Genomic DNA, 11542 nt, shown 5'->3' on the forward strand with positions numbered 1-11542 from the left:
GGGGGCACACAGAATCCTAGAACATTAAGATGGCGGTTGCTGGTACAAGAGCTAATGCAGCAGCTGTGTCACTAGCATCGTCAGTGTCATCTGCAACCTGGGTCAGGGGCACAAACTGGAGTGAGCATTAGACCTCCTTCCCATCTAAAGGCCACGTGTCTTTAAGGGTTCTCCACTGAATAAGTGACCTCTGATGTAGCAGAGCCTGAGGCAATACATTCATTGTGCTCCGGCCTCCCCCACCTGAGCCATGTGGACATTTGAGGAACTGGCCTGACCGTCTCCTTGCCTGCTGTGATTTCCCATTTGCTCTCTGCATGACCTGGCACAGGCCACCTGGGTAGGTCATTCCATAATTCCTTGCTCTGAAACTCTTGTGCTTGCATGAACTTTGGCATTTCATTGGGTCATATTTCATGTGTGCTGTATAATCTCAACATTAGGATTTCAAATTATCCACAGTAAATTTTCAATTCAAATTTATATCCCAGTTGCTTTTAAATTATATTTCGTTGACATCAGGTGATATCCTACAAGGAATATGAAACCACTCCATTGTTAGCTTAATATTAGAAATTGGGAGTGCAAATTCAGTTCTCAGAAAACAAACAACAAAAGCTAGTTCACCCTAAAACCACCTTTAAAAAATTTGGGATATGTTATTGGTATATGGCTTCTCATATATAATGAAGTACATCAGAATGACAAAAAATCCTTTTATATTTTTGGAGTCACTTTTTTTACTACTATTCTTGAATAATAGTGGTTTTCAGGACATTTTCCCATAAATCACCAATTAAATTTGCTTCTAATCTGACAGTTATGGTAGCTCAGACTTAAATTGAATATTAACAAAACCTAGTATATACAACCTACCTACCTTGGAAATGTAAAGATCACTAAAACACACACTTCTTTTTTATTTGGTCCTTAATTATAATAGAAGAATAAACACAAATATGTTCGCAAATGATCACTTGAAAATGATGCCGTGGTGGAGTACTATACGGCCATAAAAAGAGCACTATCTCTTTCTTTATGGAGCCAGGGAAAGCTCTCCATATTACATGACGTGGGTTTGTTCATTTAATAAACATGGAAATGTGAATATCTGTATTCTTGCACTGGAGTCAATTGCCTAAGTTTCTTGGGTCCCAGGCTTCGCTTCCATATAATGATAATGATCATTGTCGCAGATGATTGTTATGAAGATTAGGCAAAATAAAATCAGATATGTAAATGATCTGGGTGCTGAGTCACTATTGTTTCCTAATCTATGATAGGAGATCCTTTAGAGAAACTCGAGGGCTTAGAAAGAAATAAGAAGCCTTATTACAGGGTCTATCAGCAGGAAGTTTGAGTTAAAATGGGTTTGGGCAAAAGCAGCAATTTATTCTTGTCTTACAAACATAGTCTTACAAACATCATACATTGCTGGCACGAAAGAACAGACACCATCTCATACGCCATGCTTCCTTCCAAATCACTTCTACTGAGTTACAACATCAGAACAAGTCAGTTACTGAATTACACAGTTCTTCAAACGCAAGTACCTCCCCATTGGAGTGGTGAGATTGGCTAATCAGACAAACAATTAATTTACATGTTTAATACAGTGCAGGATTTGCAACAGAATTCAGGGTATCCACATTGATATCGTAATGTATTATAAAACAGTACAACTGTCAAAAGATGATGGGATCACATATGTCCCTGCCTGTTTCAATTCCCTTTTAGTTTTTCTTCTTTCTTTTCTTAAAAGCAGTTGCAAATAGTTTTACTCAACTTTTCACACGCAAAAAACACTTTAAGTTTTAATAACTAAAAACTATTTACAAATTATCACTGTAATTTCAAAAGTATGTGTTGTTGGTTTTGTCGTTCCACTTAAAAAAAATGATCACCCCTTTCCAACAACCACCCTTCACTTGGTACCACAATGAACTTCTGGCAGCTGTGAAGGGTACTTCGGGTTGACTCCTCGAAAATGTGCAGAGCTCCAAAATGTATTATAGTGCATGGCCCATGTACCACATATACATATATTAAAAGGCCATCATCTTCCCCAAACCACACACTGACTACAATTCACTTCATTTTGCTTTCATGGAAATGCTGAGTGGACCCAGATGTGGAGAGGTGACGTGTGGTGGAATGAAGGAAGTGATTGGGGAATGGTCTTTTCAATCCCAAAGTCATCTTAAAGCACAAAAAGAGGTCAGTTTCAATTTTTGTACATGTAAAACATTTTCTATACATTAGGCATAGTCATAAAAAGCATGTAGAAGTTGTTTTGAAAATGCATTGTCATAGAATTTACAAACACGCAGATATCAAACACATTCTCAAAAAACTGCTAAAGTACTGACACAAAACCTGACTCAAAATGTAAAATTTTCAGTAGACTTTATTTGCTAACTTGCATAATTAATACTTCAACTGTACCCGAGTTTCACCCATACTTCTCTAAATACTTAAAGATAGTAACATTACCTCAAGTTCATTCACAGGACACTGCTTTACTCTAATAGGTTCTTAATGAATTTCAGGTCCCTGGCACTGGAAAAATGGTGTAAGACACAAGTCTGCCTATAAACTGTTCCACAGAAAACAGCTCAAGACAAATCAGCTGAGAAAAGTTAGTGAAACATTCCTTATTGTGCTAATTTGGCAGCCTAAATATATTTTGTGTGAACATATGTAAATTGTATTAGGCTTGCTGTATAACAACTTCTTAATCTTGGTTTCAGTAATTAATGCTTTCCGTCTGGCAGTGGTTAAAACTTCAGTCTTCCTTTGTTTCTTTTCAAATAGTACCTTAGTCCTTTCTGGAGAGGAACTCAATGAAGACTTAGTTGGCCGTGCCCTCTCTGTGTGCAAGAGAAGGCCTTGAGTGTACACTTGCATACTGAGTGTACTTTACTTATTTCCTACGAGAAAACTGCATTTCTAACTGAATTTCTACCTGAAGTTTATATCTTTACTCACTAGCTAATTCAACAACTTCACAAAGGTAAATAGGGCTTCCTAAGACCACACTGACACTTGTGGTAGGCAGTAAATAAGTCAAGGCCATGGTCCTTATGTGAGATTATATTTTACATTTGACTCACATAGAATCGTAAGAGGGGAGAAAAATCCTATTTCAGCCACAGTGTTCTTAACTCAGCCCTTTGATAGAATGGTTACTCAGTTTGTTCACGGTTCTTTTGAAGCAAACCTAAGTTACTCCTCTTATGACAGAATTGTATCAAGTAATTACAAAACAAAGAGTAATGACCACATACTTTTATATGCAGGACACCATTTGCACATGACATAATTAATAAAAACAAACTAGAAAACACTTCCTCAATATCTTTGGATGTAAAGAAAATTGATTTCCCCACTTGAAGAAAAAGGGATGAATTTTCATAAGACATGCTTTTCATTCCTAAATGTTAACAATCTCATTAACTTCCAGCGACATGCTCCGACAAGAGTGTCACCTTCTAAACCACAGCCATGAGGTGGAATTGTACCACATCACGATTTGTAAAACGCTTGACCACTCTTTTTTGTATCACTGGTAACCTGCAGTGGAAATTAAATATCTTATGAAAATTGATCCAATGTCTCTAGTAAAGGGGGGCATTATCAGGATACACACTGACAGTTACTTTCTGGTCTGTGAATCCGATCCATTTCTAACAACAACAACAACAACAACAAGAAAAGGTAGCTTGTGGTCACAAGCTTGCAATCACATATCAGAAAGAAAAAAAGAAATGTTCCTCGCCTAGTAAAAATCATTAAGTCCCAACGCTTGGCCAGGATGCTAACCATCACAGAGCATGTGCCACTTGGCGATCTGTCTCCTAGGATAGTCACAGATTTCCTTCCAGTGCTCTCCACCCGTTCCTTCCGCAGCGGCTCCCAGGACCAAGCGCCCGATGACCTCATTGCGGGATCCCCTTTCGGAATCCAGAACTAGAAATTCAACACTTATCTCTTCAAGACCCTCACAAGGAATATCAAAGACAAACAGTTCATTGAACACTGCGTTGGGGGTGCATTTCTTCACGTGAGTCTTCTTTTTCGAGATTCTCTTTTTGGCATGGTACAGGTTCACTTTGACGTAGGGGTCTGCAATGGTAAGTAAGCAACAGGCATTAAAGAAACAGGCCCTGGCTGGGGAGCTGGGCTTGGCATTACAGTGTCCTTAGAGATGACTGCTCGCCTATAAAATATGCTTACAATGAAAATGAGGCAGAACAGAGCAAAAGTATGCATAAATCTCAGCTTCTCTCTTGTCAACAAATTAACTAAGAATGTACCGCAGGAGAGAAAATGGTTCTAAACCAGAGGATGAGGAAGGAACTGTAATGACAAGATGAAGAGACATAATAAAGGAGAAGAAAAGAGAATATTCTAATGACATATTCTAATTGCTAATAACTCATTCCAGTAGTAGGATAGAAGGGAAAAAAACATTGGTTAACACCTAACCTTACCAAGTTGTGTGACTTTGGATAAGTCTCTGTAGCTTTCTGAGCTTGGGTTGCTTTTTCTGTTGAACAGACACTAAGAATTCACAATGGCAATACCCTTTTTGGCTTTAACTTTTTATGCATCTTTAATCATCTACTGGGATTGCTTTCTATTTCCCATTTTTGACCTTCCCATGTCACTGCTATTGTGTGGACTGTAGGATCATGCTACTTTATCACATATTTAATTATATTATTTTGGCCTTTTTCTGCTTGCAGCATATGGATTAATTTTAGCTCCCTAATCTAAACCTTTAAGACCATACCATGTTCTCAAATTCTATTATCCAATAATAATAATAATAATAGATGATATTTAATGAATTATTAATATATTTCTAGTCCTCACAACCCACCTCAAGATAAATATTAAGTCCAATTTATACAGAGTTTAGGAAACATACCCAAGCTGACTATGTTAAGAAATGGAAGGGTTAGGATTTGAACTCCGGTCATTTTAACCCATACATAGGTCATGTGTTCTTTCTCATCATGCTATACAACTGTTTTTTTAAATTAGTTACAAAACCAAAAGGTAATTCTTACAGCAGACATAAAAAAATCAAAAGGAAACATAATAAAATAATAGAAGTGTAAGGGTCACTTAAAATACTAAAATGGAGGAGGGCTCTTCCACACCTTCACTTTACATCCACCGCTGTGTCTTTGGCCATAGCCTCTCGTCACTGCATTTATCACTGCTTTCTGCGGAACCCCATTCGGACACCGACCCTGTCCTATCTTTGGTTTAGATCTTAGAACTATGCCATTGCCTTCCTCTGGCTAATGGCACTGGATCACGTTGTTAGGCCAGAAAATGAGAAACAGGAAGACAATCACAGCACTTGTGATTGTGACTAAAAGGCAAATCAGAATCATGACGATGTCAGTTAACTCTTTTGCCCAGTGGCTCTCACTTATACGTGGAGCCTGAGTTTTTTCAGAAGCATTCTTACCTGAAAGTCCGGACACATCGGATTTGGGCAGGTGTCGAGCTTTTAAGACAACCACAGTGAGAGTGTTCGTGGTGGACTGATAGCAGAGAGAGATCAGCAACTCCCCCCGTCCTGAAGACTTCTAAACAAAGGAAGATGTGGTATACTTATTAATTTTTGGTTTTAAATATGTACTTATATTAACATTTTCAAGCAATGTGATAGCATTGTTATTTAAATGTAACTTTTCCACTTATCTTTAGTTTAGAATGCTAAGGAATCCTAGAGTAACAAGGTTTTGTGTAGTACCATCACCACCTAAAAACGACTGCCTGCCATCTTGTGGTGCTTTTAGGTACTACAGGATGTTAAAACTGAGTTAGCCACACCCCTTACTAGAAATGTTTTAAAGGATATTTAGAGTATAGCCAATACAGAGGTATGTTTAGCTTTTGCTTTCTAAATTAAATCTATACTTTTTAAAGTTATTAATAGTAACAAATTATCTATTAATTTAAATAATCTGTTAGAAGGCAAAATGACTCATGTTAAGTTTGATTTTAAATTCTTTAGCGCTGAGATTACTGGAATTTGAATTCATACCAACTGAACTTTATTCAGACCCCCATCACTTGTTGGGTCCACATGGATGATGGAGTTAAAATTCTCTGCAACCAGCCCCCACCCAAAGTCCTGTTTAATTTAAGGAGTGAATTAAGTATTAGAGAGAATTGACTCAATTTTTAATGCTTTGTGTTTGGACAATATTATAGGATCCTTCTTTGCATGATACTTAGGTTTTATTTATACTCTAAAGACATTATATAAAATTACTAAGAATTAAAAGTACAAGTTTTAACTGAAAGTAACAAAATATAACCTTGGGGCTTGATTATAACTAAGAATAGTGCCTGGACCAGAGCTCCTAAAACTTCACTATATATTTAAACAAAAGCTGACAGGGGGTCGCTGTATGAATAAACACTTCAAGAAGAATAAGAGTACGGCACAGAAAGGTACTCCCACTGCCACTAAACAACTGGGTGTCTCATACAAGCTACTTAATGTAGCTGGACCTTGGCTTCCGTTAATTTCAACAAAGAGGCCAAGGCAAAGATACAGTCAAAATGAGCTTTATGGTATTCTATGAAATTATACCTTATAGACACAAGTTATTCTGAAATACTACAATTGGAATTGGTTGAGTTCTCTATTTAATGTGGAAAGAGGATTCAATTTGATTGACTAATGTCATACTTCCTAATCCTCCCAGAACTACCGAAGTAGTACAACTGTGAAGGCAGAGTAACTCATTTCCTGTTACACAACACAAAGATGAACATTTATAATTCAATATGATGTGCTGTCTCCTCCTGGAGAAGCAATTCTATGAAAAGTCAATACAACTTCCAAATCCTCAGGATAAATTGATTTAATTTTCAATTTCAATTTCAATTTCAAATCCAATTATGCTAACTTTGTTAGCCTGAGTATAAATAAATATTTGCCTACATTTTAGTTGAGTGGCATCTTAGTCAAATTGCTTGTGCTAGAAATTGACAAAAACTATTTATATGTAACATTTAAATATCTATAAAGGATGTCTATTTTTTATATCATTAAAATATTTTAATCATCTCAGCTGTGAATTAAATTTTCTTTCATCCACTCTATTCCCCTGCTCCCATTTCATTATGATTAATAACAATTAAACATGGTAAAGGTGATATCTACAAAACTTATCATCCTAATGAAAACCCCCTAGATATAAAAAAGCTACATTAAGAGATTGTTTGTAAATTTTTTAAGCACTACAAATGAATTACCCTGACATTTCTCTTGATAATCTCTCTGGTCATTAACATTTTTCCATCAGACAATTCAATTCCTGCCAGAGGAATAAGGACTTCTCCAATGATATCATCTCTTGAAAACCTGTCAAAACTCAAGATTGTGAAGTGCAAGGCCAGCTCTTGGATCTGGGTGTAGGGGATCCCATAGAAGGTAAAGGTCTCATCAAAAGCTGGGTCCAAGGTCTTTCTCAGAACTCTGGTTTTCACTTTATGCTTCTTCTCTGGGAGGATCGTCATTTTGATATATGGGTCGGAGGTCATCGACTGCTCATCCATGGCTGGCAAGCCACGGGCTTCCTTAATGTTTACCACGAATGCTTTCTTCTCAAAGTTGTACTCTAAGGAGAAGAAGAGGGTTCCCAGCTTCTCTTGCTTCTCTTCTGAACTGAGGGAAGTGCTGGACTTTAAGCTATCAGGGGAAACCCCTTCCTTCTCCCCTTCTGCAAAGGGCTTCGGGGTCACGTTCTCCAGATCAGGGGGGCTGCCAGCTTTGAGGTTTGTTTTGGGAAAATTGCCATTGAGATCTCTCTTCTCAAGGTCAAGATGCAATGAATTCTTTGGCACAGCTGGCTTATTCTTTACTTCATTTTTGTCCTCTGCTCCAAACTTCTTTTTGCTACTCAGGTTTTCGGGGTAAATATCAACTCCCTTCAGCACATGCACAAACTTATACGGAGGAGTCTTGTTAGACTTGGATGATTTTCTCTGACAGCAGATCCATGCAAACAGAGAGACCGTGAAGACCAGGCCAAATGCACTGAAGATCCCCACCACTGTGGGGATTTCATCTGGAAAATCAAAAGACCAATAACATATATTAAAGGGGCAGAGTTGGAGACAGGAGCCTATGTGAAAAGCATCCTAGAGCTGGCAGTTGCTGTAGGTGGCACAGACTGAATTACTTTCCTACCGTTCTGGGTATGAGCTCTGTACACATTTCATATCACCTTCAGGGGGGAAAAAAAAGCACATCCTTTGTGTGACACATAGAGGAAAAAATACAGGATAATAGAAACTTCTTCATGTCAGTAGTTTTCATAAATGAAATGAAAAAGTGAAACGGCCTGAGTCAAGGGTGAGGGAATGCTAAATGGCCCTGACCTACCTTTGTTTTTACAGATGAGTCAATGTAGCATGATGGGTCAGTACTAATTGCATTATGTTTTCATTGACATTTAGAGACTTTCCAGAAGCATCAATTCTTACTGACTATAAAACTTTAAATGCACATTCTTCAAATACTGGGAGAGTCTGTATTCTTAGTTGTTCTGTATTTACCCAGGATCCAAGCAGCAAACGTCTAGGGACTCAGTGATTCAGGTAATTTTAAGAAATGGTGGAACATTATCTGCCATTGTCACAGACTCATTAATAATATCCATCCAAATTATGCAACAGTGATAAAAGAAATACATATATATGGAAAGTAATAATTAAAAAGATCAATAGGATATTGATATTGCATAACTTATAACACTACAAACTCCTTGAATTCTAACCCCAAATTCCTCAAACACTCAATTGTCTGAAGCACAAATTAATTACACCTATATAGGATAAAGCAGAACAATGATTCTAAATGAATCATCATTCCTTAACAGGTAATGAGAAGAGTAATTGAGTATAGATAATTTAAAGTTCAATTTTATCCATAACTGATTTTTCCTAGCATGGTTCATTCCCACATGGCAAATGATAAACAAATTGAAATTGGCATTCTTTCCTGGAATGAGGGCACATTAAATTACACTGACATTAGGTAACATTGATTATGCATGAAGCTTATCATATTTCTTATGTAAGCATATTTATCCCACAGATGATTAGTAACGTGTGTAAGAGCAGCATTACTACACCAGGACACAATGCACCAATTAGTCAATGTTTAATATAAGCAAAGTGAATATTACTAATATAATATTATCCGCATTTAGTTCCATGCCAATCTATTTTTTTCCATGCCAAATACTGAAGAATAAAGTTACAAGTTCCAGTCAGGAGAGGGTTAAGTCTTGTCCAAATAACCCATAAAGGAATAATCTTTTGTTACTCCCCTTTCTCATCCCTTCGAACCATCTGCCTATCTACTTCATGACCACAAACTAAACTCAAAGAATTTACAGGAAGCTCTAAAACATTTAGAAATCTCAAAGGAAAGCAGAAGTATCTAAGAAGATAAAAAGGCAAGATGAAACAACAATAAAATATTCTGTTGTTTAATTATATCAAGAAACTAAATCACAGAAAGATAAAAGATAACCCTTTTAAAACTCCAAACAGAAAGAGTAGCAAATGTTACAGAAGAAGAATGAGGCGAGAGATAAAAAAGATAATAAGCTAAACTTAGTATCAGCTTTTCAGTTTTTTCTTCTATTCAAGTCTTTGTGGTAGGAAAAAAAAATCACTCCTGGACTCTCTAATAAAACAAGGCCAGGAAGCAAAAGCAAGTCATGAACTAATAAAAGCAAGAAGAACAATACAAGCCATAGAAAATGATTTTTTTTTCTAAATGGACTGATGCATCAAGCTGAAACATATTTTTCACTAGTACAGTTTCTGAAAATGCCTCAGTTTTAGAAAATTTCTGACTTTCAAGTCAGAAATTGTGATTAACATCAAAACAATATAAATTCTATCACCCAAAGAGAAGTCTGTGAAAGAAACCCATTTCCGAATATAATATGACAAATTGTCTCTATTCAATACTTATATCAAATGATGAAATACTCAACATAACACAGAAAGACTTACTACTCCCTGTGTATTAAGTCTACCAATAAGGTCTTAAGCTTACGAAGGCAAAAATCTCAGTCATTTCACTTAGTTTAATAACATCATGCATTTATAGATATCATTCTTTATTGGCAAAGTTCTATGAAATTCTCTGTTTTTATTTTTTAATACTTGTAAAGTCAGTAAAACTCAGATCTCTGATCTTCAGAATGTAATGAGACCTACAGTATGATTTTTTTTTAATTTGCAGAAGTACATCTGATTTTACTTATTGAAAGAGAAGAGAGCAATGGTGATAAAAATATGGGACAGGAAAAAGGAAACTGAACTGGAAAAATAGAGTACTAATCCTAGTTTCCAGAAGCTTTTAGCTAACTGTTTGACCCACGACACTTCCCCCATCTCTCTGAGCTGGGCTCAGCTACCTCATTTCAAATATCCCTTTAACTCCGTCTGGCATCTTAGGACTCTGCCTCTTTCACTAGCAACATATTTCAAGGATACAATAAAAACACAGCAGAGAAAACGTCCTTAGGGTGCACTCTCTTAATAAAATATATTTTCTCAAACCCCCCATATGTAAGTTGTGTTATGTACGCCAAGATCAAACCCTTATGTAATCACAGAATATTCGGCTTCCCCTAAATTTACCTACAAGTAAAAATCACCTATAAAATTAATGACACAAACAAGCAGACGACAGACTCCTTTCCCTTCCCTTAGCGCGTGCTGCAATTTACAGAGCTACTTGAACATTTAAGGAACTTCCTGGATGTAAAACAGCCCTAGCAGATGGCAATTTTAAGGAGAAAGATACTAAGGATGGGAGAAACAACCGAGATAAGCCACGATTACCTGTTTATTGTTCTAATTTCCCTTTCAGATTAACTACCGAGTCAATCTATATTCAACATCCCGCGGAATAAAAACTAAAACAAAAACAAACAACAACAAAACACAGCCCACCCGGAGTATTCCAGGGACAACCGCAGTTACAAGTTGAGTAACTTGCTTACCAAATTCTTCCCGGCTGGTAGTGATCGGAGCCATTTTTTGCTGCGTGCTCTGTCCGAGGTGCTGAAAGGAAAACTCCGGCTCGGTTCACTTGCCTAGATCTGAAGAGCCGGCTTTCCCGAGTGCTGAAAACAACAGCGCAGAGCCCAGGGGACCTGCGCCTGGAACAGGGAGGAGGCGAAGGGGGAGGTCCACTCGCCCTCGCACCGTGATTTGCCGCCCCTGTTCCTGTTTTGGCTCTTCTGAGCAGCTCGTCTCCGAGACTCCAGACGTGGCTGAGACCTGAATTGACGCAATCCTGACGCTACAGGGTTGAAATCAGCACCTGCCCCCCTCTCTTCCCCCCTCCAAGCCTCTTCTCTCCCCTTTTTTTCTTTCTTCCTCCCTTCTCTCCTGAGGATTCAACACACACTCATCAATTATTTTAACTGTTGGACCACTGGATATTAGCTTCGTTATTCTGTGGGGGTGACTCAGA

The 11542-nt window shown here is 37.4% G+C and overlaps 1 protein-coding gene across 1 annotated transcript; it reads right to left on the reverse strand.

Moving 5' to 3' along the window:
- Positions 1-1371: 1371 nt before the first annotated feature.
- On the reverse strand, positions 1372-11296 carry SYT4 (synaptotagmin 4). Its single transcript, XM_045849582.1, has 4 exons — positions 11067-11296; positions 7291-8105; positions 5486-5606; positions 1372-4125 (listed from the first exon to the last, which is right to left on the reverse strand). The coding sequence occupies exons 1-4, from the start codon at positions 11098-11100 to the stop codon at positions 3818-3820; spliced, it is 1278 nt and encodes a 425-aa protein (XP_045705538.1). The 5' UTR covers positions 11101-11296; the 3' UTR covers positions 1372-3817.
- Positions 11297-11542: the final 246 nt, after the last annotated feature.

This window comes from Phyllostomus hastatus, unplaced genomic scaffold (genome assembly GCF_019186645.2).
Source record: "Phyllostomus hastatus isolate PE091 unplaced genomic scaffold, TTU_PhHast_1.1 phas_contig_80, whole genome shotgun sequence".
Taxonomy (NCBI): Eukaryota; Metazoa; Chordata; class Mammalia; order Chiroptera; family Phyllostomidae; genus Phyllostomus; species Phyllostomus hastatus.

What these genes read in the sequence shown, in the direction of transcription:
- SYT4 (XM_045849582.1), bottom strand. Translation starts at nt 11,100, where the DNA reads ATGGCTCCGATCACTACCAGCCGGGAAGAATTTG. An exon ending in TTATCAAGAGAAATGTCAGG is followed by an intron (nt 5,607 to 7,290) that starts GTAATTCATTTG and finishes TCCTTTGTTTAG; the next exon opens with AAGTCTTCAGGACGGGGGGA. An exon ending in CGATGTGTCCGGACTTTCAG is followed by an intron (nt 4,126 to 5,485) that starts GTAAGAATGCTT and finishes TTACCATTGCAG; the next exon opens with ACCCCTACGTCAAAGTGAAC.